General features: G+C 45.3%; 2 protein-coding genes across 3 annotated transcripts in view; both read right to left on the bottom strand.

Moving 5' to 3' along the window:
- The window catches only part of slc17a7a (solute carrier family 17 member 7a), a 49245-nt gene extending 35395 nt beyond the window's left edge, over positions 1 to 13850 (bottom strand). Inside the window, exon 1 of the mRNA XM_038988734.1 lies at positions 13789 to 13850. Within this exon, the coding sequence (XP_038844662.1) occupies positions 13789 to 13850 (62 nt within the window). The remainder of the gene's footprint in view (positions 1 to 13788) is intronic.
- A 2069-nt stretch (positions 13851 to 15919) lies between these two features.
- Positions 15920 to 26758, bottom strand: part of slc6a16a (solute carrier family 6 member 16a) — a 38997-nt gene continuing 28158 nt past the window's right edge. For both annotated transcript variants that reach the window (XM_038988335.1, XM_038988336.1), the window contains 2 exons: positions 25423 to 25585; positions 15920 to 23749 (listed from right to left, as the gene is read on the bottom strand). In XM_038988335.1, coding sequence (XP_038844263.1) covers positions 23414 to 23749; positions 25423 to 25585 — 499 coding nt within the window. In that variant the 3' untranslated portion in view covers positions 15920 to 23413. The remainder of the gene's footprint in view (positions 23750 to 25422; positions 25586 to 26758) is intronic.

The raw sequence follows: 26758 nt of genomic DNA, 5'->3' as shown, positions 1-26758 counted from the left end.
GCCTCCATGTCTGTTATAACAGATAGACTAGCTGGGCCTCCATGTCTGTTATAACAGATAGACTGGCTGGGCCTCCATGTGTGTTATAACATATAGACTGGCTGGGCCTCCATGTGTGTTATAACATATAGACTGGCTAGGCCTCCATGTCTGTTATAACAGATAGACTGGCTGGGCCTCCATGTGTGTTATAACAGATAGACTGGCTGGGCCTCCTTGTGTGTTATAACATATAGACTGGCTGGGCCTCCATGTGTGTTAGAACATATAGACTGGCTAGGCCTCCATGTGTTTTAGAACATATAGACTGGCTGGGCCTCCTTGTGTGTTATAACATATAGACTGGCTGGGCCACCATGTGTGTTAGAACATATAGACTGGCTGGGCCTCCATGTGTGTTATAACAGATAGACTGGCTGGGCCTCCATGTGTGTTATAACATATAGACTGGCTGGGCCTCCATGTGTGTTATAACAGATAGAACAGACTGGCTTGGCAAATGAGCTGACGACAACTCTTTTGTTACCTTTTATATTAAATTCTCCAATTCACAGAGCGTTCCTGATAATCCCCTCATAAGAGGATGAGAGACAGACAGAGAGAAATAGAGGGAGCAAGAGAGAGAGAGAGGAGAGAGTAAAATGTTACGTAATCTCAGACGCCCTAGTGATCACTTGTCCATATATAATGATATTTCCGAGGTCCCTCCCTCCTCTTGCTGTCCCTCCTCCTCTTGCTGCCCTCTTGCTGTCCCTCCATCCGATTACTTTCATTTACATTACATTTAAGTCATTTAGCAGACGCTCTTATCCAGAGCGACTTACAAATTGGTGCATTCACCTTATGATATCCAGTGGAACAACCACTTACAATAGTGCATCTAACCCTTTTAAGGGGGGGGGGGGGGGGGGGGGTTAGAAGGATTACTTTATCCTATCCTAGGTATTCCTTAAAGAGGTGGGGTTTCAGGTGTCTCCGGAAGGTGGTGATTGACTCCGCTGACCTGGCGTCGTGAGGGAGTTTGTTCCACCATTGGGGTGCCAGAGCAGTGAACAGTTTTGACTGGGCTGAGCGGGAACTGTACTTCCTCAGAGGTAGGGAGGCGAGCAGCCCTCTACCCTCTTACTGTCCCTCCCTCCTCTTGCTGTCCCTCCCTCCTCTTGCTGTCCCTCCATCCTCTTGCTGTCCCTCCATCCTCTTGCTGTCCCTCCATCCGATTGCTTTCCCTCTACCCTCTTACTGTCCCTCCCTCCTCTTGCTGTCCCTCCATCCTCTTGCTGTCCCTCCCTCCTCTTGCTGTCCCTCCATCCTCTTGCTGCCCCTCCATCCTCTTGCTGTCCCTCCCTCCTCTTGCTGTCCCTCCATCCGATTGCTTTCCCTCTACCCTCTTACTGTCCCTCCCTCCTCTTGCTGTCCCTCCATCCTCTTGCTGTCCCTCCTCCTCTTGCTGTCCCTCCTCCTCTTGCTGTCTCTCCTCCTCTTGCTGTCCCTCCCTCCTCTTGCTGTTCCTCCCTCCTCTTGCTGTCCCTCCCTCCTCTTGCTGTCCTTCCCCCCTCTTGCTGTCCCTCCCAAACTCTTGCTGTCCCTCTCAAACTCTTGCTGTCCCTCCCTCCTCTTGCTGTCCATCCCTCTCATCCTGTCTTTATGTCATCCTTTCTCCTCCCTCCACTTGTCTCTATTGTCATTATATCCACTGTTGTCATAGTGTCTGCTGTACAGTCTAATGTTGTGACATACAGCATACATAAATCACTGGAGTCTGGACTGAGGATACTATGTCACTGTGTTAGGTGGGTGGGAGATTGTGAAAGAGCTGCTGCAACTACACCCATCCAAAACCATTCACTAAATGAAATGGGGAAAAATGTGCTGATTCCTTTTAATATTGATAAATAATCAAACTGTTGAGGTGTTCAGCTTTGGTATTTGTTAATGAAAAACAGAGTTAAAGCTGGAATCCTTTATTGAGACAACAACAAGTGGGCCCCGCCTGTGTTCTGGTAAAATGAACTGAGGGATGGGCCTGGAGACATGTAACCACTCTAAAATTCAAAACAAGAGCTGTGCACAGTAAATGCAAGGACAGACCATCCATGATATGAAAAGTATAGTTTGAACCATGTTATGAGGCTATACAGAGTTTGTTTACATTTTCTTTGTTTACAAACATTGAAGTAAAACAAGCTTATATTTGGGGTTCTGATGGGGCACAACAGTTAAACTAAGCTCATGCGGCATTTAAAAGTTAGATTCTTCAAGAATCAATGGGTATAAATCATTAATTAATACGTCCAAAAATGGATGGAGCAACTAAGGATTCCAGCTTTAAAGTTGAATGAAATGAATAAAGTGGTTGACTGGAAGAGATGTTGGATGTCGTTGGTGAAGGGACGGTGTTGGGGGCTTCAGAACAGTGCCCTTGTCTACTATCCATACCTCCCAAATGACACACTATTCCCTACATAGTGCACTACTTCTGACCAGAGCCCTGTAGGGAATAGGATGCCATTTGGGACTCAGACAGAGCATTTGAAGGTCAGTGGGTGGAAACCTTCCTGCGGTTCAGTCCAGTGGTTTATTTGAAACCTAGTGAAAGTTGAAGGCGGACATATTGAACATTGGACGCTTGTCTGATGAGATTGATTAAAATCCTCTTCAAATCTCCCTCTTGACGCTCTAAATGATTGCTGCTATTGCCATTTGAATTAAGATAACAGTGATGGCTTCCCTCATCCCCCCTCCCCCTCTCTCTCTTTCTCTCTCGTTCTCACCCTCCCCTCCTCTCCAGTGAACAGATTGTGTCTCTATGGGACTATGTTACCTAGGGAGTCATACTCCCCCCTCCTGTCACACGATCTCCGTCATAGACAGATACACAAACACGCACGCACGCGCGCGCACACACACACACACACACACACACACACACACACACACACACACACACACACACACACACACACACACACACACACACACACACACACACACACACACACACACACATTGCATGACCTTTATACACCCCAGACACAAAATTACACCCAGACATTGTGAAACAACTTAGTACAAACTCACTCATGCACACACACACACGCACGCACGCACGCACGCACGCACGCACGCACACACACACACACACACACACACACACACACACACACACACACACACACACACACACACACACACACACACACACACACACACACACACACACACACACACACACTCACGCAAACCTACAGCATGCAGTTGTACAGGACTGCTCTTGAAGAGATATGAGTTATTACTACTCACACTGCAGACTGCATGGCAGTTCACAGAACACAGAAAGACAGCATCCACGTGACATACTGTAAAACCAGGGAGTCACTATCAATACATTTTAAAAAGCCTCCAACTATTTTTTATTATTACACAAATATATAATTCGTTTTTTATTTGTTGTTTACAATGTTTATTTCTTTATTTTGCCTTAATTTAACTAGGCAAGTCAGTTAAGAACAAATTCTTATTTTCAATGACAGCCTAGCAACAGTGGGTTACCTGCCTTGTTCAGGGGCAGAACGACAGATTTTTACCTTGTCAGCTGGGGGATTCAATCTTGCAACCTTTCGCTTACAAGTCCAACGCTCTAACCACTAGGCTACCTGCCTCTAACCACCAGGCTACCTGCCTCTAACCACTAGGCTACCTGCTTCTAACCACTAGGCTACCTGCCTCTAACCACGAGGCTACCTGTCTCTAACCACTAGGCTACCTGTCTCTAACCACTAGGCTACCTGTCTCTAACCACTAGGCTACCTGCCTCTAACCACTAGGCTACATGTCTCTAACCACTAGACTACCTGTCTCTAACTACTAGACTACCTGCCTCTAACCACTAGGCTACCTGTCTCTAACCACTAGGCTACCACTAGGCTACCCGTCTCTAACCACAAGGCTACCTTCCTCTAACCACTAGGCTACCTGTCTCTAACCACTAGGCTACCTGTCTCTAACCACTAGGCTACCTGCCTCTAACCACTAGGCTACCTACCTCTAACCACTAGGCTACCTGTCTCTAACCACTAGGCTACCTGTCTCTAACCACTAGCCTACCTGCCTCTAACCACTAGGCTACCTGTCTCTAACCACTAGGCTACCTGCCTCTAACCACTAGGCTAACTGCCTCTAACCACTAGGCTACCTGTCTCTAACCACTAGGCTACCTGTCTCTAACCACTAGGCTACCACTAGGCTACCCGTCTCTAACCACCCAGGCTACCTTCCTCTAACCACTAGGCTACCTGTCTCTAACCACTAGGCTACCTGTCTCTAACCACTAGGCTACCTGTCTCTAACCACTAGGCTACCTGTCTCTAACCACTAGGCTACCTGTCTCTAACCACTAGGCTACCTGCCTCTAACCACTAGGCTACATGTCTCTAACCACTAGACTACCTGTCTCTAACTACTAGACTACCTGCCTCTAACCACTAGGCTACCTGTCTCTAACCACTAGGCTACCACTAGGCTACCCGTCTCTAACCACAAGGCTACCTTCCTCTAACCACTAGGCTACCTGTCTCTAACCACTAGGCTACCTGTCTCTAACCACTAGGCTACCTGCCTCTAACCACTAGGCTACCTACCTCTAACCACTAGGCTACCTGTCTCTAACCACTAGGCTACCTGTCTCTAACCACTAGCCTACCTGCCTCTAACCACTAGGCTACCTGTCTCTAACCACTAGGCTACCTGCCTCTAACCACTAGGCTAACTGCCTCTAACCACTAGGCTACCTGTCTCTAACCACTAGGCTACCTGTCTCTAACCACTAGGCTACCACTAGGCTACCCGTCTCTAACCACCCAGGCTACCTTCCTCTAACCACTAGGCTACCTGTCTCTAACCACTAGGCTACCTGTCTCTAACCACTAGGCTACCTGTCTCTAACCACTAGGCTACCTGTCTCTAACCACTAGGCTACCTGTCTCTAACCACTAGGCTACCTGCCTCTAACCACTAGGCTACATGTCTCTAACCACTAGACTACCTGTCTCTAACTACTAGACTACCTGCCTCTAACCACTAGGCTACCTGTCTCTAACCACTAGGCTACCACTAGGCTACCCGTCTCTAACCACAAGGCTACCTTCCTCTAACCACTAGGCTACCTGTCTCTAACCACTAGGCTACCTGTCTCTAACCACTAGGCTACCTGCCTCTAACCACTAGGCTACCTACCTCTAACCACTAGGCTACCTGTCTCTAACCACTAGGCTACCTGTCTCTAACCACTAGCCTACCTGCCTCTAACCACTAGGCTACCTGTCTCTAACCACTAGGCTACCTGCCTCTAACCACTAGGCTAACTGCCTCTAACCACTAGGCTACCTGTCTCTAACCACTAGGCTACCTGTCTCTAACCACTAGGCTACCACTAGGCTACCCGTCTCTAACCACCCAGGCTACCTTCCTCTAACCACTAGGCTACCTGTCTCTAACCACTAGGCTACCTGTCTCTAACCACTAGGCTACCTGTCTCTAACCACTAGGCTACCTGTCTCTAACCACTAGGCTACCTGTCTCTAACCACTAGGCTACCTGCCTCTAACCACTAGGCTACATGTCTCTAACCACTAGACTACCTGTCTCTAACTACTAGACTACCTGCCTCTAACCACTAGGCTACCTGTCTCTAACCACTAGGTTACTATAGTAGTACTGTCTTGACATTGCAATAAGGCATCGCTAGTGTGGAAAGTGACCATTTCCCTCCCCATACCTGTGGTAGCATTTCCTTCTTAACCTGTCCCTGTTTGACATCCATAACAGGAGAGGTGGGGAGGGCTCACTGTGTATCTTAACCATGAATTCCATCAATATGAGGTTTTAAAATGACATGAATTCCATCAATATGAGGGTTTAAAATGACATGAATTCCATCAATATGAGGGTTTAGAATGACATGAATTGCATCAATATGAGGGTTTAGAATGACATGAATTGCATCAATATGAGGGTTTAGAATGACATGAATTGCATCAATATGATGCAATTAAAATGACAGTGGCACTACGTATCTTAACCGTGAATTCCATCAATTTGACAATGATACCACTTTATGTCTCTGCCAAAATGTCACCCTGCATGTCGGGGTCTGTTACAGGCTGTACTAATTGGGTGTATGACCCCCCCCCCCCCAGCAGCCTAACTTGAGAGACCTCCACTGTGATAGCCAATAGGTTGAGAGACCTCCGCTGTGATGGCCAATAGGTTGAGAACGCTCCGCTGTGATAGCCAATAGGTTGAGAACGCTCCGCTGTGATAGTCAATAGGTTGAGAACGCGCCGCTGTGATAGCCAATAGGTTGAGAGAGCTCCGCTGCGATAGCCAATAGGTTGAGAACGCTCCGCTGTGATAGCCAATAGGTTGAGAACGCTCCGCTGTGATAGCCAATAGGTTGAGAGAGCTCCGCTGTGATAGCCAATAGGTTGAGAACGCTCTGCTGTGATAGCCAATAGGTTGAGAGAGCTCCGCTGCGATGGCCAATAGGTTGAGATAGCTCTGCTGTGATGACCATTAGCCAATAAGCTAGATTCCAAATAAATGCACATTGATTGTATACTATAGGTGAAAGCTATAGGACACGTCTACTGTTTGCTCAGTTGGTAGAACATGGTCCTCTGTAGATCAGTTAGTAGAGCATGGTCCTCTGTAGATCAGTTAGTAGAGCATGGTCCTCTGTAGATCAGTTGGTAGAGCATGGTCCTCTGTAGATCAGTTAGTAGAGCATGGTCCTCTGTAGACCAGTTAGTAGAGCACGGTCCTCTGTAGACCAGTTAGTAGAGCATGGTCCTCTGTAGACCAGTTAGTAGAGCATGGTCCTCCGTAGATCAGTTGGTAGAGCATGGTCCTCTGTAGATCAGTTAGTAGAGCATGGTCCTCCGTAGATCAGTTAGTAGAGCATGGTCCTCTGTAGATCAGTTAGTAGAGCATGGTCCTCTGTAGACCAGTTAGTAGAGCATGGTCCTCTGTAGACCAGTTAGTAGAGCATGGTCCTCTGTAGAGCAGTTAGTAGAGCATGGTCCTCTGTAGATCAGTTGGTAGAGCATGGTCCTCCGTAGATCAGTTAGTAGAGCATGGTCCTCTGTAGATCAGTTGGTAGAGCATGGTCCTCCGTAGATCAGTTGGTAGAGCACGGTCCTCTGTAGACCAGTTAGTAGAGCATGGTCCTCTGTAGATCAGTTAGTAGAGCATGGTCCTCTGTAGACCAGTTAGTAGAGCATGGTCCTCTGTAGACCAGTTAGTAGAGCATGGTCCTCCGTAGATCAGTTGGTAGAGCACGGTCCTCTGTAGACCAGTTAGTAGAGCATGGTCCTCTGTAGACCAGTTAGTAGAGCATGGTCCTCCGTAGATCAGTTAGTAGAGCATGGTCCTCCGTAGATCAGTTGGTAGAGCACGGTCCTCTGTAGACCAGTTAGTAGAGCATGGTCCTCTGTAGACCAGTTAGTAGAGCACGGTCCTCTGTAGACCAGTTAGTAGAGCATGGTCCTCTGTAGACCAGTTAGTAGAGCATGGTCCTCCGTAGATCAGTTGGTAGAGCACGGTCCTCTGTAGACCAGTTAGTAGAGCATGGTCCTCTGTAGATCAGTTGGTAGAGCATGGTCCTCTGTACACCAGTTAGTAGAGCATGGTATTTGGATAAAAGCCTCTGCTAAATATTATTATTTATTGACGGATGACAAGGGAATGACTGCAGGGAAGGGGTGAAGGTAGAGAAGAGAAGAGAGGAGAGGACAGGAGAAGGTGTTGGGGCTGCTCTGTACCTTAGAGAGGAGAGGAGAGGGTGTTGGGGCTGCTCTGTACCTTATACTACTATAGTATTTGCCTACCTAGTTTAATATAGAAACAAGAGATGCATTCTGATGGAGAAAAACTCTAAATAATAGATGAACTCCTGGCAGCATTCACAGGGAGGGATCACGGCTCTGTCTGTGAGGTAGACCACTCACACAGTATACACGCTCACATACGCACACGCTCACATACGCACACGCACACACTTCCCATTGTGTGAATATACAGTACCAGTCAAAAGTTTGGACAAACTTACTCAGGGTTTTTCTTAACTGTTTTCTACATTGTAGAATAATAGTGAATACATCAAAACAAATACACATATGGAATCATGTAGTAACCAGAAAAGTGTTAAACATATCAAAATTCATTTTATATTTGAGATTCTTCAAAGTAACCACCCTTTGCCTTGATGACAGCTTTGCACACTCTTGGCATTCTCTCAACCAGCTTCACCTGGAATGCTTTTCCAAAAGTCTTGAAGGAGTTCCCACATACGCTGAGCACTTGTTGGCTGCTTTTCCTTCACTGGGGCGGCAGGTAGCCTAGTGGTTAGAGCTTTGGGCCAGTAACCGAAAGGTTGCTAGATTGAATCCCCGAGCTGACAAGGTAAAAATCTGTTGTTCTGCCCCTGAACAAGGCAGTTAACCCACTGTTCCTAGGCTGTCATTGTAAATAAGAATTTGTTCTTATCTGACTTGCCAAGGTAAAATAAAAATAAACATCTCTGCAGTCCAACTCATCCCAAACCATCTCAATTGGGTTGAGGTCAAGTGATTGTGGAGGTCAGGTCATCTGATGCAGCACTCCATCACTCTCCTTCTTGGTCAAATCGGCCTTACACAACCTGGAGGTGTGTTGGGTCATTGTCCTGTTGAAAAACAAATGATAGTCCCACTAAGCGCAAACCAGATGGGATGGCGTATCGCTGTGGTAGCCATGTTGGTTAAAACCTGTTTGGGATAGGGGGCAGCATTTTCACGTTTGGATGAAAAGCGTGCCCAGAGTAAACTTCCTGCTACTCTGGCCCAGAAGCTAATATATGCATAGTGTTGGATTGAAAACACTCCGATGTTTCTAAAACTGTTTGAATGATGTCTATGAGTATAAGAGAACTCATATGGCAGGCGAAAACCTGAGAAAAATACAACCAGGAAGTGAGAAATCTGAGGTTTGTAGTTTTTCAACTCATATTGCACTTCCTAAGGCTTCCACTAGATGTCAACAGTCTTTAGAACCTTGTTTGAGGCTGCTACTGTGAGGTGGGGGCGAATGAGAGCTGAATCAACCAGAGGCCTGCCAGAGTGCCATGAGCTGATCACGCGCGCACACGTGAGTGCGACCTGCGTTCCATTGCAATTCTAAAGACAAAGGAATTCTCCGGTTGGAACATTATTGAAGATTTATGTTAAAAACATCCTACAGATTTATTCTATACATTGTTTGACATGTTAGCCTCTAAGCCTGAGTAGCAGGCAGTTTACTCTGGGCACCTTTTCATCCAAGCTACTCAATACTGCCACCCAGCCATAAGAAGTTAACAAGAAGTTAAGCTTTAATTTGGTGTATTGCACTTGTGAATGTATGAAAGTTACATATTTCGGAAGAATATTTTTGAATTTCGCGCGCTGCCTTTTCAGCGGAATGTTGTCGAGGGGTTCCGCTAGCCATAAGAATTAAGTGTGCCTTGAATTCTAAATAAATCACCAACATTGTCACCAGCAAAGCACCCCCACACCATCACACCTCCTCCTCCATGCTTCATGGTGGGAACCACACATGTGGAGATCATCCGTTCACCTATTCTGCGTCTCACAAAGACATGGCGGTTGGAACCAAAAATCTCAAATTTGGACTCATCAGACCAAAGAACAGATTTCCACCGGACTAATATCCATTACTCATGTTTCTTGGCCCAAGCAAGTATTATTGGTGTCCTTTAGTCATGGTTTCATAATAATTTCCATAATATGGACTTGGTCTTTTATCAAATAGGGACTTCTTAACTGTATAACAGTTCTGTATAACACCCCTACCTTTTCACAACACAACTGATTGGCTCAACCACATTAAGAAGGAAAGAAATTCCACAAATTAACTTTTAACAAGGCACACCTGTTAATTGAAATGCATTCCAGGTGACTACCTCATGAAGCTGGTTGAGAGAATGCCAAGAGTGTCCAAAGATGTCATACAGGCAAAGGGTGGTTACTTTGAAGAATCTCAAATATAAAAAATATTTTAATTTGTTTAACACTTTTTTGGTTACTACATGATTCCATATGTGTTATTTCATAGTTTTAATGTCTTCACTATTATTCTACAAGAAAAACCCAAGAATAAGTAGCTGTGTCCAAACTTTTGACTGGTACTGTAGCCCAACCATATACGTGAATACACCAATAATTTACAAAGTATGGATTAGTTCAACCCTTTGATTCGGATACACTACAGTCATATAGCTAGTTCCTCTGAGCCCTCAGTCTGATACACTACAGTTATATAGCTAGTTCCTCTGAGTCCTCAGTCTGATACACTACAGTCATATAGCTAGTTCCTCTGAGCCTTCAGTCTGATACACTACAGTTATATAGCTAGTTCCTCTGAGTCCTCAGTCTGATACACTACAGTCATATAGCTAGTTCCTCTGAGCCCTCAGTCTGATACACTACAGTTATATAGCTAGTTCCTCTGAGTCCTCAGTCTGATACACTACAGTCATATAGCTAGTTCCTCTGAGCCCTCAGTCTGATACACTACAGTCATATAGCTAGTTCCTCTGAGCCCTCAGTCTGATACACTACAGTCATATAGCTAGTTCCTCTGAGCCCTCAGTCTGATACACTACAGTCATATAGCTAGTTCCTCTGAGCCCTCAGTCTGATACACTACAGTCATATAGCTAGTTCCTCTGAGCCCTCAGTCTGATACACTACAGTCATATAGCTAGTTCCTCTGAGTCCTCAGTCTGATACACTACAGTCATATAGCTAGTTCCTCTGAGCCCTCAGTCTGATACACTACAGTCATATAGCTAGTTCCTCTGAGTCCTCAGTCTGATACACTACAGTCATATAGCTAGTTCCTCTGAGCCCTCAGTCTGATACACTACAGTCATATAGCTAGTTCCTCTGAGCCCTCAGTCTGATACACTACAGTCATATAGCTAGTTCCTCTGAGTCCTCAGTCTGATACACTACAGTCATATAGCTAGTTCCTCTGAACCCTCAGTCTGATACACTACAGTCATATAGCTAGTTCCTCTGAGCCCTCAGTCTGATACACTACAGTCATATAGCTAGTTCCTCTGAGCCCTCAGTCTGATACACTACAGTCATATAGCTAGTTCCTCTGAGCCCTCAGTCTGATACACTACAGTCATATAGCTAGTTCCTCTGAGCCTTCAGTCTGATACACTACAGTCATATAGCTAGTTCCTCTGAACCCTCAGTCTGATACACTACAGTCATATAGCTAGTTCCTCTGAGGGTAAGCCCTCACAGTCGTGCCAGAAGTGTAGTGTGAAGGTGATTTTCCCCTTTTAGCCTACTATGTAAAGCGCTTTCAGTACCTCCTTTAGCCTACTACCTCAGTTGGTAGAAAGCATTGGTAGAAAGGCCCTATATAAATAAATCAAATCCAATCAAATCACATACAGTATTTCAAAGCAACTAGCATTGGACACCAGCACGCACGTGCCTCATGAGAGCCAGGGGGGAAAAAGCGATTTGACTCGCGTGCCCTTACACTCTTAATCCGGGGCCCCGGATGAGATGATGGAGTAGGCTGGTCTGTGAATGAGGATGGGGTGAGAAGAGGGGGGCGAGAGGAAGTGACAGTGGACTGGGCTTGGAGTGGGATTGTGGGAGGGGTAGAGTTAGGGGATTTGCGTGGACCGACAGCTGGGCAGAGAAACGGTCTATTTCAGGATGGGGATTTATATGTTTGGTTGCTACCTCAAATCCCGGGAGAGCTCGAGTTTGCGGCCCTATCAATGACTATAATCTCGATTTTTTTTTGTCACCTACACAGACGATCAATTGATCACTTTTTAATATTCTATTTTAAACCGTTTATGGTAATTTATTATGTAGATTATCTACCGGTTTAAATTAACATGACATTGTGTTTTCTCACAGGTTTGTCCTTCCGTAACGCTGCATCTGTTTAGGCCATGCTGTTGTAAATATATATAAAACATGTAAACGATATTAATAATGGGCTAATAATAATAATAATAAAGAAAACGTGAGATTTCTGAAATCTTCAAAACGCTTGGAGTTATGCTTCGATTCAAGCTTTCGACAGGAGGCTGCAGGAGCTTTAAATGTGATTTTGTTCGACACCTATTTTATAGCCTTTAGTTTAGCAGTGACTCCTGCCTGAGTGTCCAGTCGAGCTACGGAGAATCCGTCTGACGAAACAACCTGTAGGCCTAGTCGACCCACGGAAGTTCGTCTGGCTGGAGCTGGAGCACCGCGCTACATTTAATTATCGAATAAATGCAACCAATCAATTAATACACCTGGCAAAAGTAATTTGAAAGACCTCTATTGATTTGACAATATTTCCAATTTTAATCACAGGCTAAATATCCTAATGAGTTAATTCCAAGCTAAAATGATGGACATTTAGTCTAATGTGATGAAATGTTCATGTTGAAAGATGATTTTGTGCAAACATATCTATAATTCTGGTCATCATAACAATGACTGGAGCTTTTTATTTATTTATTGTAGGCCTTTTTGTACGCCATATAGGCCCTTGGCCTTTTTTATGAAAACATTTCCAAGTTACTAAATAAAAATTGATTGGAAACATTATGAATTAAACCAGTGGATGCACGTGACCACTGCAATTGCATAGCGAAAGATAGGCCTATAATCCGCACCTGTAGTTGCAGGGGAAGTTTAAAATCCTGTCCCAACTATGTACATGTTCAGAGCCATTGCATCGAACCGTCAGGTTGAATGTAAACTACTTGCTTGAACACGCGACAATTAGAATGGCGATGGGTATTGTATGTCTGTCTTTCTGTCTGTCTGTCTGTCTGTCTGTCTGTCTGTCTGTCGATGTTTCGGTCTGTCATCGGCACCGGGGACCATCCATGTTACATGAGGCTAATCTGATTCTCTCTATTCCTTTCCATCTGGACAACCTTCTCAGTCGGCCAGTGTGCGTCAAGTACGCACGAAAACATTACGCAATCACACCTCTCGGAGCAACACAGGTCTCAGATACCGCACGCCCTCTCTGCTGAAACCAAGAGTGGCACATCTCACCTGAACGCCAAGACCGAAACAATCTAGGTAGCCTACAATCCAAGGGTTGGGGGCCATTCGAATTTAAAGCAGTTCATTTAGGAAGTGAATTTAAAAAAAATGGTACTTCTGAAATAAATAGCTACTTTCCAGTTTATTGAGAAGTCATTGAAAATGTATGCCCTTTTCAAATGATTGAATTGGAATTTCAGTTTAATTCCTGAATTGACTGCATTCAGTTCACAATGTTAAACAGCCTATCCGAATCGAATTTCATAACATACACTCTCTCCATTTGTTTGAGTTTTTCTAGTTTTCTGGTGATTATGTCCACCCCATCTCTGGATGCACACCAGATGTTGCCATTTTGCTGTGCCCCTGAGCGCACACTGTCCAAACGAGTCCAGGTGCGCCTAGCATACAGTGAGCGTCACTGAGATCCAGGTATCGACAGTGCGCTATATTGTCTGAAAGTGCCACTTCTTTTTAGTCCCTTTCACGAACAGTTGCCCTTTTGGGCTTTGACTATCACCAATAAAAGTTATAGGGTGGTAAGAATTGGGAATGGGTAGCAGATGGTGATCAATTACCGCAGCCTATAGAAAAAACTATTTTCAACAAACGGTTTACAGAAAAATAAGGCAAGCCATAAGCAATTGTGAAGAAGTTAAGGAGGTACCTGTGTATCTTTCCCAGATTCTTGGCTGCAACCGCCTTAAACCTGTCTGGTCGGATCTCCATCCTCGCGACTCCCCGATCCAGCCGGTGTGCTATCCCGCGCGCACTCCAGCTCTAAGCTCAGTCCCTCTCTTTCTTTCTCTCTCTCTCTCTCTCTCTCTCTCTCTCTCTCTCTCTCTCTCTCTCTCTCTCTCTCTCTCTCTCTCTCTTTCTCTCTCTCTCTCTCTCTCTCTCTTACACACTCCATCAGTCCACCCCTACCACTTCTTGCGCTCCGATACACAACAGAAATTGCTTGTCATAAAATGTATCTTTCTAAATACAATAGCCTACATTTAGATGTTGCCTAGTCTAGCCTATAGGCAGGCCTATCTTTATTATTTCGCCCATTCGGAAGTGACTTTTCTTTCACAGGATAGCATAGCCTACACTACCCTCTCGAAACAACATTGTTAGAGCTCTCATCCACCAAATGTAGACCTATGTATAATTTGGAGTAGCCTAGGACTAGTCTCTGCAAATATTAAAGCCAAGGCTGCCATTTTAAATTATTTTAATCAATTGACATGATAAAAGTAATAAACATAGTTTTGTCGTCATGTGATTAAAAAACACGATACTAAAACTTTTCTGTCATCCACTTATTTTTGACACGCACTGCCTCGTGACCAGTCTCTCCACTCAGTGTGTGCATGCTGCCATCTAGTGGCCACTGACTTTCACATTAGATGGCGACAGTGTTTAAAAGTTTCCGCCCCTTTTGATAAAATGTTCGCTTAAAATGACATACCCAAATCTAACTGCCTGTAGCTCAGGACCTGAAGCAAGGATATGCATATTCTTGATACTATTTTAAAGGAAACACTTTCAAGTTTGTGGAATTGTAAAATGAATGTAGGAGAATATAACACATTAGATCTGGTAAATGATAATACAAAGAAAATATCAACCGTTTTTTTTGTATTTTTTTTGTACCATCATCTTTGAAATGGAAGAGAAAGGCCATAATGTATTATTCCAGCTCAGGCGCAATTTAGATTTTGGCCATTAGATGGCAGCAGTGTATGTGCAACATTTTAGACTGATCCAATGAACAATTTAATTTCTGTTCAAAATTTTGTATCAAGACTGCCCAAATGTGCCTACTTGGTTTATTAATAACTTTTCAAGTTCATAACTGTGCACTCTCCTCAAACAATAGCATGGCATTCTTTCACTGTAATAGCTACTATAAATGGGACAGTACAGCTAAGCTTTCTGCCAATATCAGATATGTCCATGTCCTGGGAAATGTTCTTGTTACTTACAACATCATGCTAATCACATTACTGCACATTAGCTCAACCGCCCTGAGGGTGGGACACCGATCTGTAGAGATTTAAGACGCAATTATCTGTCCTTCCTCCCAAAGTTTGCACTTGTTAACTTCCCCTTCACTGATTTGAAGGAAATCCCTGGTTAAATACATTTGGTGTAAACACCCTCTAGCCTAAATGCCTCCACCAATCCAATGCTTTTAGGTTTGTGGGAAGTAGCCTAGTGAACGAGAGTAGGCCTACACTTCAGGGGAAAGGAGGTGTTATTGGGAAGGGTATCAGGAGCGGCCAGGGGTAGGCTACCTAATAGGACCGTAGAGAGCAGCAGTTTAAAGGAAGTTCCACAGGTTTGACTTTTTTTAGCTTCAGCCTATCCACACCTTATGTAGCCTATCTTTGTTTGGACTTTTAAATATATGATATTTCCGTTTCTCACGAAACTGAAAATTAAGTTTCTAACTTATATTCTACTCTCTTGTTCTATTCTAAAGCAGGCTGCCTCTTTAAAATCCAATACACTGTAAAACTCCATCATAACCTCAGAGCCTGCTCATCCACTGGACCACTGCTTTAGAATAGAACACAGTAAAATATAATAGATATTTCTTCTACCTATGTCAACCCCCTTTATCTACCTATCTCAATCCCCTTTCTTAACATATCTCAAGGCCATGATCAGTTATGCAGATCCTTATTGGAAATGTGTTAGCGCTGGGATAGAACAAAAGCCTGCTCACCCAGTAGTTCCCCATCACCGGACTTGGAGAGCCCTGCCCTAGGAGGAATAGAAGCCAAAGACAAACACGGAACAGTAAATCACCTGTTCAAAAGTATGCTTTATTTGGTATATACAGTACAATCCCCTCTTTTGACAACAAAACATACATACTTGAGGTAAGACATCTTTCAAAACAACTCATACATATATATATTCAGACAGACAGACAGACACACACACACTCAGTTTTACACTGACATTGATTCAGTCAGAGGCATACACACAAACATAATCACAGTTCCTAGGGAGCTAACAAGGCCAATGTGGTGTCCATGCAAACCCATCCTCAACATGGATCAAGCTAAGCTGAAATTGCAGCATAATAGCACAAGCTTTTTCACATTATACAGTAAAACACTGCATGCAAACTTCTTTGGTGTTGGTAAGATTGTGCTGTAATGAACTCACACACAAAAACAAACACAAAGCTGCCTTGATTGTCTGGAGTGCGGATTCTCGATGACAATGTGGCCTCTCACTGTCTCAACAGGGTAGTGTTTATTATGCACCAAAGGGAAGAAAACTGACTGAAACAGGGACGGATACCTGAACAATAAAAAACAATTGTTCTTAGTTTCAAAACGTTTTTCTACGCTGTGCCCTAATCACTACAACCCAGCGTTCCTGCAGTTCATCTATCTCAGGGTGTGTCCTTGACCCTCAGGCCTTAGTGAACCCAGGACTGTGTATCTGTCTTTCAGTCTCCCTCACTTTTTGTCATCCATTCCCCTAGAGCATGAATGGGCAACTCCATTCCCCTGGAGCAGGGATGGGCAACTCCATTCCCCTGGAGCAGGGATGTGCAACTCTATTCCCCTGAAGCAGGGATGGGCAACTCCATTCCCCTGGAGAAGGGATGGGCAACTCCATTCCCCTGGAGAAGGGATGGGCAACTATATTCCCCAGGAGCAGGGATGTGCAACTCCATTCCCCTGGAGCAAAGATGGGCAACTCCATTCCCCTGGAGCAGGGATGGGCAACTCTATTCCCCTGGAGAAGGGATGGGAAACTCCAGTCCCCTGGAGCAGGGATGGGCAACTCTATTCCCCTGAAGCAGGGATGGGCAACTCCATTCCCCTGGAGAAGGGATGGGCAACTCTATTCCCCTGAAGCAGGGATGGGCAACTATATTCCCCTGGAGCAGGGATGGGCAACTCCAGTCCCCAGGAGCAGGGATGTGCAACTCCATTCCCCTGGAGCAAAGATGGGTAACTCCATTCCCCTGGAGCAGGGATGGGCAACTCTATTCCCCTGGAGAAGGGATGGGAAACTCCAGTCCCCTGGAGCAGGGATGGGCAACTCTATTCCCCTGGAGCAGGGATGGGCAACTCTATTCCCCTGGAGAAGGGATGGGAAACTCCAGTCCCCTGGAGCAGGGATGGGCAACTCTATTCCCCTGGAGAAGGGATGGGAAACTCCAGTCCCCTGGAGCAGGGATGGGCAACTCTATTCCCCTGGAGCAGGGATGGGCAACTCTATTCCCCTGGAGCAGGGATGGGCAACTCCATTCCCCTGGAGAAGGGATGGGCAACTCCATTCCCCTGGAGAAGGGATGGGCAACTATATTCCCCAGGAGCAGGGATGTGCAACTCCATTCCCCTGGAGCAAAGATGGGCAACTCCATTCCCCTGGAGCAGGGATGGGCAACTCTATTCCCCTGGAGAAGGGATGGGAAACTCCAGTCCCCTGGAGCAGGGATGGGCAACTCTATTCCCCTGAAGCAGGGATGGGCAACTCCATTCCCCTGGAGAAGGGATGGGCAACTCTATTCCCCTGAAGCAGGGATGGGCAACTATATTCCCCTGGAGCAGGGATGGGCAACTCCAGTCCCCAGGAGCAGGGATGTGCAACTCCATTCCCCTGGAGCAAAGATGGGCAACTCCATTCCCCTGGAGCAGGGATGGGCAACTCTATTCCCCTGGAGCAGGGATGGGCAACTCCATTCCCCTGGAGCAGGGATGGGCAACTCTATTCCCCTGGAGCAGGGATGGGCAACTCTATTCCCCTGGAGAAGGGATGGGAAACTCCAGTCCCCTGGAGCAGGGATGGGCAACTCTATTCCCCTGGAGAAGGGATGGGAAACTCCAGTCCCCTGGAGCAGGGATGGGCAACTCTATTCCCCTGGAGCAGGGATGGGCAACTCTATTCCCCTGGAGAAGGGATGGGAAACTCCAGTCCCCTGGAGCAGGGATGGGCAACTCTATTCCCCTGGAGGAGGGATGGGAAACTCCAGTCCCCTGGAGCAGGGATGGGCAACTCTATTCCCCTGGAGCAGGGATGGGCAACTCTATTCCCCTGGAGAAGGGATGGGAAACTCCAGTCCCCTGGAGCAGGGATGGGCAACTCTATTCCCCTGGAGCAGGGATGGGCAACTCCATTCCCCTGGAGCAGGGATGGGCAACTCCATTCCCCTGGAGCAGGGATGGGCAACTCCATTCCCCTGTTGAAGGGATGGGCAACTCTATTCCCCTGAAGCAGAGATGGGCAACTCCATTCCCCTGGAGCAGGGATGGGCAACTCCATTCCCCTGGAGCAGGGATGGGCAACTCCATTCCCCTGGAGCAAAGATGGGCAACTCCAGTCCCCTGGAGCAGGGATGGGCAACTCCAGTCCCCTGGAGCAGGGATGGGCAACTCTATTCCCCTGGAGAAGGGATGGGCAACTCTATTCCCCTGAAGCAGAGATGGGCAACTCCATTCCCCTGGAGCAGGGATGGGCAACTCCATTCCCCTGGAGCAGGGATGGGCAACTCCATTCCCCTGGAGCAGGGATGGGCAACTCCATTCCCCAGGAGCAGGGATGGGCAACTCTATTCCCCTGGAGCAGGGATGGGCAACTCTATTCCCCTGGAGCAGGATTGGGCAACTCCATTCCCCTGGAACAGGGATGGGCAACTCCTTTCCCCTGAAGCAGGGATGGGCAACTATATTCCCCTGGAGCAGGATTGGGCAACTCCATTCCCCTGGAGCAGGGATGGGCACCTCTATTCCCCTGGAGCAGGATTGAGCAACTCTATTCCCCTGAAGCAGGGATGGGCAACTCCATTCCCCTGAAGCAGGGATGGGCACCTCTATTCCCCTGGAGCAGGATTGGGCAACTCCATTCCCCTGAAGCAGGGATGGTGTCACACTTTTCACCCACACCTAGCAAACACGGCTGATTAAACTAATTGCGTTGTAAACTGAAGATCATGATATTGGAGTCTGGTGTGTTTGCTGGGGACGGGGAAAAAGTGTGACACCAATCAGGCCCTGGAGGACTGGAGTTGCCCATCCCTGACCTGGAGTGTGTTTGACTGTGGGACTACAAGTGTACCAATCCTTCTAGTACAGTAATGTTTCCGGCCACACTTGACACTATAGGCGTTTGCCTTGTTATACCATATTAACTACCAATGAAATAAGCTTTGTAATTACCATGTCATAACAGGGTCGTAAACAAGTTTTGGAATTGTCACTACTTTTGGATTCCCTTTTTCATATGAATTATTTTTTTCAAATACTAATTTCAAACACTATTTCAATGGAAAAGCAGTGGAAGAGGTCTGTAACTGGGTGCATGTCTGGTATTAAATCATTACATTTGTTATTTCATTACAGTTACTAATAAGGCCTAAGTCATGCTGTGTTGCCATGATGATGTTTGTACAATCATTGTGAAGTCTACGTCAGAGTTGTAACTGTGGACGATTCTGTTCTCTCTGCAGTCTCCATTGCTGCTACTAGCTTTGCTTTGATGGTTATAGCTGTGCAGAGCGCTCAGAAATCCCAGTTTATATCTAATGACATGAATGGGCAGAGCTGGGTGGTAAACTCACCAGGCAGGATCAATGAGTTGACCTGGGAAAACTCAACACTGAGAAATACAGTAACAGTTGACCTGGGTAAACTCAACACTGAGAAATACAGTAACAGTTGACCTGGGTAAACTCAACACTGAGAAATACAGTAACAGTTGACCTGGATAAACTCAACACTGAGAAATACAGTAACAGTTGACCTTAGTAAACTCAACACTGAGAAATACAGTAACATTTGATTGTCTTGATCAAGGGTGCATAAACTCAGGCCCTCGACATCCACAGTCCTGCTAGGTTAGTGTTTCTCCCTGGTACTTATGATCAACTAATGATTGGCTGACGTGTGCACACACCTAGTTTCTCAGCGATAAATCAATCTCTGGTAACAAGGCAAGGATGAAAAAACAGTCATTTTCACACTATGGAGTTGATCCGAGCCGAGCTGAATTGGCCTGGAAAGGACAGTATGGTTAGGATCAGAATGACGGTGTGACGAGGTTAAAGGAGTAGAATCAGAACAGTATGGTTAGGATCAGAACGACAGTGTGACCAGGTTAAAGGAGTAGAACCAGAACAGTATGGTTAGGATCAGAACGACAGTGTGACCAGGTTAAAGGAGTAGAACCAGAACAGTATGGTTAGGATCAGAACAACAGTGTGACGAGGTTAAAGGAGTAGAATCAGAACAGTATGGTTAGGATCAGAACAACAGTGTGACGAGGTTAAAGGAGTAGAATCAGAACAGTATGGTTAGGATCAGAACGACAGTGTGACGAGGTTAAAGGAGTAGAATCAGAACAGTATGGTTAGGATCAGAACGGCAGTGTGACGAGGTTAAAGGAGTAGAATCAGAACAGTATGGTTAGGATCAGAACGACGGTGTGACGAGGTTAAAGGAGTAGAATCAGAACAGTATGGTTAGGATCAGAACGACAGTGTGACGAGGTTAAAGGTGTGGAACCAGAACAGTATGGTTAGGATCAGAACGACAGTGTGACCAGGTTAAAGGAGTAGAACCAGAACAGAATGGTTAGGATCAGAACGACAGTGTGACGAGGTTAAAGGTGTGGAACCAGAACAGTATGGTTAGGATCAGAACGACGGTGTGACGAGGTTAAAGGAGTAGAATCAGAACAGTATGGTTAGGATCAGAACGACAGTGTGACGAGGTTAAAGGTGTGGAACCAGAACAGTATGGTTAGGATCAGAACGACGGTGTGACGAGGTTAAAGGAGTAGAATCAGAACAGTATGGTTAGGATCAGAACGGCAGTGTGACGAGGTTAAAGGAGTAGAACCAGAACAGTATGGTTAGGATCAGAACGACGGTGTGACGAGGTTAAAGGAGTAGAACCAGAACAGTATGGTTAGGATCAGAACGGCAGTGTGACGAGGTTAAAGGAGTAGAATCAGAACAGTATGGTTAGGATCAGAACGACAGTGTGACGAGGTTAAAGGAGTAGAATCAGAACAGTATGGTTAGGATCAGAACGACAGTGTGACGAGGTTAAAGGAGTAGAATCAGAACAGTATGGTTAGGATCAGAACGACAGTGTGACGAGGTTAAAGGTGTGGAACCAGAACAGTATGGTTAGGATCAGAACGACGGTGTGACGAAGTTAAAGGAGTAGAACCAGAACAGTATGGTTAGGATCAGAACGACAGTGTGACGAGGTTAAAGGAGTAGAACCAGAACAGTATGGTTAGGATCAGAACGACAGTGTGACGAGGTTAAAGGAGTAGAACCAGAACAGTATGGTTAGGATCAGAACGGCAGTGTGACCAGGTTAAAGGAGTAGTCTGCTTTGAGGACTGAGACTTTGCACCATGGTCTCTAGATCATAAGGGAGGTAAAGTTGCAGATCATTGAAAGTAAGATTAAAAAATGCAATTCCTGTTTCAAGTAAGTGTTTCTTATGAACTGGATATAAACTATGTACAAAATATATTATTAGACACTTAGCTCACTGGTTCTGCCTGGTGACCTGCCTCCTGATGGGGCCTCCCTAGCTCACTGGTTCTGCCTGGTGACCTGCCCCTTGATGGGGCCTCCCTAGCTCACTGGTTCTGCCTGGTGACCTGCCTCCTGATGGGGCCTCCCTAGCACACTGGTTCTGCCTGGTGACCTGCCTCCTGATGGGGCCTCCCTAGCTCACTGGTTCTGCCTGGTGACCTGCCCCCTGATGGGGCCTCCCTAGCTCACTGGTTCTGCCTGGTGACCTGCCCCCTGATGGGGCCTCCCTAGCTCACTGGTTCTGCCTGGTGACCAGCCCCCTGATGGGGCCTCCCTAGCTCACTGGTTCTGCCTGGTGACCTGCCCCCTGGTGGGGCCTCTGACAGACAGACAGACACGTTGGGTCAGAGGCAACAATAGGCATCAGGAGATGATGTGAATGTTAAGTTCCCTTTCAGTCAGTGCACTACTAATAACACTACTAACACACAGCTATGGGGATTGTGCTGTTTCTCACTACCATCACATACTACTTAGTAAAACCTCAGACACAAGGCATGTTATTTTCTAAACATCCTTTAGAAGTTACATTTGCAGGATCTTTGTTTATGGGCGGTCACTGGTCATACCGAGTACCACTGCACAACTTCACCAATCTTTGCCCCAAATTCAGCTCCTTACTTTCTTGAATTAAGTTTAGCACCCTAATAAAAAAACTGCATATCAGAATATATCAAATATATATTTCGTGGCTCTCTGGATCAGAGCCTCTACTTGTCTTACAAGAGTATTACTATGCAATATACAAGCTGGACTTTAAAGTCCTTCGCTTCCCTCAATACTCCTCACCTTCATAAGTGTCTTTGGAGCAGAATCAAGTCAAACTACAAGAAACCCAAGAATACAAGTCATACATATCATTTACCTGTGAGCAGCTAGTTGAAACTGTCATCACAGTTCAAGGAATAGGATCCTGGGTGTGTTAATACAGCACTTGAACCATAAGGCACTTCTTACAGTACTTAGCAGTACAATGATAGGTCACTTATGATTGGTTTTTTAAATAGTACATTTAACTAGGCAAGTCAGTTAAGAACAAATTATTATTTACAATGATAGCCTACCAGGGAAAGGTGGGTTAAGTGCCTTGTTCAGGGGCAGAATGACAGATTTTTACCTTGTCAGCTCGGGGATTCGATCCAGAAACCTTTCAGTTACTGGCCCAACACTCTAACCACCTGCCACCCCAGGTCACTTATAATAGGTGACTTATGATAGGGGACTTATGATAGGTCACTTATGATAGGTGACTTATGATAGGTCACTTATGATAAGTCACTTATGATAGATAGGTTACTTATGATAGGTCACTTATGATAGGTCAATTATGATAGGTCAATTATGATAGATAGGTCACTTATGATAGGTCACTTATGATAGGTCACTTATAATAGCTCGCTTATGATAGGTCAAGTTTGATAAGTCACTTATGATAGGTCACTTATGATAGGCCACTGATAGGTGTGCGTTGGCACTAAGGATACAAGTTATTACATTGTGCTAATGTTAGGTTTCTTTGGTAATATGGATAAACGGTCATATACATTGTAATACATTATTAAGATTCATTATCAATTAAAAGTCTGGGGATATAAGTGGAGTCCTTTCCACTATTTCAGTCAAGAGACGCTCTCTCTCTCTCTCTCTCTCTCTCTCTAAAGTGGGTCTCTCTTTCCCACTGCCACTCTCCTCTCTTCGTCCCTCGATTCTCAAACCCCTCTCACATCGTATCCTCTTCCTCCTCCTCCACATCTTCCTGTTGTGGGAGGAGTCTGTAGTGGTCGAGGCCTAGTGGTAGGAAGCTAGCCCTGGGTCGGCCATCATCCTCCACCGAAGGGGTATGCTGGGAGTTGGAGTCCAGGGCGTCTCTGGAGTTGCACTTGGTGTACCTCTCTCGGTCTATCTCCTGGCCCGCGAGCTCCCCCTCGGGGCCCATGCCACGGTTCTTCAGCCAGGAGTGGAAGTAGCCAACAGGGACAGGCAGGGTGGCAGCCAGGATCAGCATGGCCAACATGGCCAGGGCCCAGCCTGGGTACTCCAGAGTTGTCTCCGATGCCTGGAGAGGAAGAAATACATTCTAAGGGTTTCAAAAGGGTTCTTCGGCTGTCCCCATAGGAGAACACTTTCTGGTTCCAGGTAGAACCCTGTTTTGGTTCCAGGTAGAACTCTTTAAGGTTCCATGTAGAACCCTCTGTGTTAAGGGTTCTGCATGGAACTCAAAAGGGTTCTTCTAGAGGCAAAAGAAACGCACACCTATTTTGGCGAGGTGCTGGCCAGCGGAGTAGAACACTTGAACAATTTATAATAATGAATAACCTAATAACCAAGGTTTTGACAGACAAGCTGTCTTCATCAGGGTATAATGACAAACACTGCAGGGTGACATGATCTTTTTCAGGGACAGTCTCGCAAAAAGAAGCATTCTTGCGTTCTAACTACCCGCTATTCAAAGTTCTCTGAACAAATTAAGGGAATCGTTCACAAACATTGGCACATTCTAAGATCCGATGACAGTATCGGTAATGTGTTTTCGAACCCTCCCTTGATCGTATTCTCGCGGGGCAGAACTCTCAGAGATCAATTGGTAAACTCTGATTTACCACCCCAAGATATCCCCGCACAACGTCTATGTGCGCCCCTACTGGATGGAAACTACAAGTGTAATGGCTGTGCTCAATGCAATGGCACTTATAAATGTAGATCCTTCAAACACCCCCAAACAGGGAAACAGATCCCAATCAAAGGTGTTATCACGTGCTCCACTAAGGCAGTTATTTATCTTATAACTTGTCCTTGTGGTATAAATTATGTGGGTAAAACAAAACGCAAATTAAAAGTATGAATCTCGGAGCATCGTAGCAAAATAAGGTGCAAAAACTCGACTTACAGCCCACTTTTTGGAAGCAAACCACTCGATTTCGTCCCTACGTTATATCGGCATCGAACATGTCACCCTCGCTAGGAGGGGGTGACCTCGACAATTTATTGTTAAAACGAGAGGCTTTCATTTATAGACCCTTGCTCCCTTCGGTCTCAATGTAGACTTTGATCTGAAGCCATTCTTGTGATTATTGTGATTTTGCTATTGTAAATGTTTGTAGGCTTATGTAGCCAGATTGTATCTATGATCGTATGCTATCCATTCATGTTTTTGGTATGTTATTTTTATATCTGAGAATTAACCAATGATATCAGGCCACACCCGGCTATGATTACAGACACCCGTGTGTGTTCTTTGACACTATATAAACAAGTCACCCCGCAGTGTTTGTCATTATACCCTGATGAAGACAGCTTGTCTGTCCAAACGTTGGTTATTAGGTTATTCAATTATTGCATCTGAGCACCTACAGTGTGTGGCACTCAAAATGGTTCTACCTGGAACCAAAAGAGTTCTACCTGGAACCAAAAAGGGTTTTCAATGGGTTCTCCAATGGGACAGTCAAATAATCATTTTAGGTTCTAGATAGCACTTTGTATCGGGGGATGAGAGTGAAAGAGAGAGAGAAAAGAAAGAGAGAAAAGAAAGAAAGAAAGAGGGAGGGAGGGGAAGGGAGGTATAAGAAGAGAGTGAAGAAAAGAACGTGAGTGTAATCAAGCAATTGAGAGAATAATGTACTTCAAGGAAGTTAGGAAGGAAGTTAGGAAGGTCAAAAGGAAGGAAGGAAAGGAAGCCCTCCATCTAGCCAGCCAGGAACAGGGACCAGGGCCATTGTAGGGGTATCTCACCGTGGTGTGGTTCCAGGCTGTGTAGGTCGGTCGTTTGAAGACCATTCGCAGTAGACTTGCCGCCAGCAGGCCCACCATAGCAAACAGACACACGTACTTCCACAGGTACTTATACAGCACCGGGGGGCGCCATTTCAGCATGATCTCAATGTCATCCAAGAAGCTAGGGAGGAGATGAGATGCTAGATATGTCCTCATCACAGATCCTGAATCTCAAACCAACCCCTATAGCCTCTAGCCCGCTAGACTCTTGTGGAGATGTTAGAGGATTAGATAGCTGTCCACAATATGGCAACAATTCCACCCAGCCTATCAGAGGCTTGATTGTATTTCAGATATCTCTGAACCTGATTTAGCTTTGAGACATTTTGCAGATGTCTTCAATAGTGTTGTGGATAATCATGTTCCCTTCAGAAAATGAAGGGTTAAAAGTAAATCGAAAGCCTGGTACACTCCGGAAGTTGCAGAAGTCATTCATAAAACAGTTGATGCTTGGGTCAAGGCCAGGAACACATGATTAGGCCTGCACTGGTAAGTTTTTAAGCAACTGAGGAATCATTGTCTACGACAAATCAGAAAGGCTAAATCTGATCATTATGTAAGTTGTCCTCGATAGGGCTGAGCTCTGATGCCTGTTCATGGTCTCATGATTATCTTAGTGACAGAAGTCAGGCCATCATAATTGATGGGGTTTAGTCTGAATGTCTTGAAGTACATAAAGGTGTACCACAGGGGTTGATTTTGGGACATGTTCTCTTCACTATATATAAACACCATTGGTCAATCTGTAAAAAAAATGCAAACTTCATCTATATGCGGATGATAAGAATTTGTTCTTAACTTACTTGCCTAGTTAAATAAAGGTTAGAAAAATGTTTTCTTCTTTTTAATTATGTTTGCTAATGCCCCAACTGTTAATCTGGATGTGTTAAAACTACAGTCAGATTTTAGAGCTATGCAGGAATACCTTGCTGATTTAAAACCTGTTCTAATATGGGCAAAACTAAACACATGTTGTTTCCAAACTCTCGTAAGAATGTTTCAGATGAACTACATGTTCACTCATTAGATCGAACATGCTACCCCATGTGAAGGAAAAGCAGCCAACAAGTGCTCAGCATATGTGGGAACTCCTTTAAGACTGTTGGATAAGCATTCCTCATGAAGCTGGTTGAGAGAATGCCAAGAGTGTGCAAAGCTATCATCAAGGCAAAGGGTGGCTACTTTGAAGAATCTAAAATACATTTTGATTTGTTTAACTCTTTTTTGGTTACTACATGATTCCATATGTATTATTTCATAGTTTTGATATATTCACTATTATTCTACAATGTAG

Source organism: Salvelinus namaycush, chromosome 3 (genome assembly GCF_016432855.1).
Source record: "Salvelinus namaycush isolate Seneca chromosome 3, SaNama_1.0, whole genome shotgun sequence".
Lineage (NCBI taxonomy): Eukaryota > Metazoa > Chordata > Actinopteri > Salmoniformes > Salmonidae > Salvelinus > Salvelinus namaycush.
Note: the sequence above shows the minus strand (reverse complement) of the source record. Positions and strands in the feature narration are given on the sequence as shown.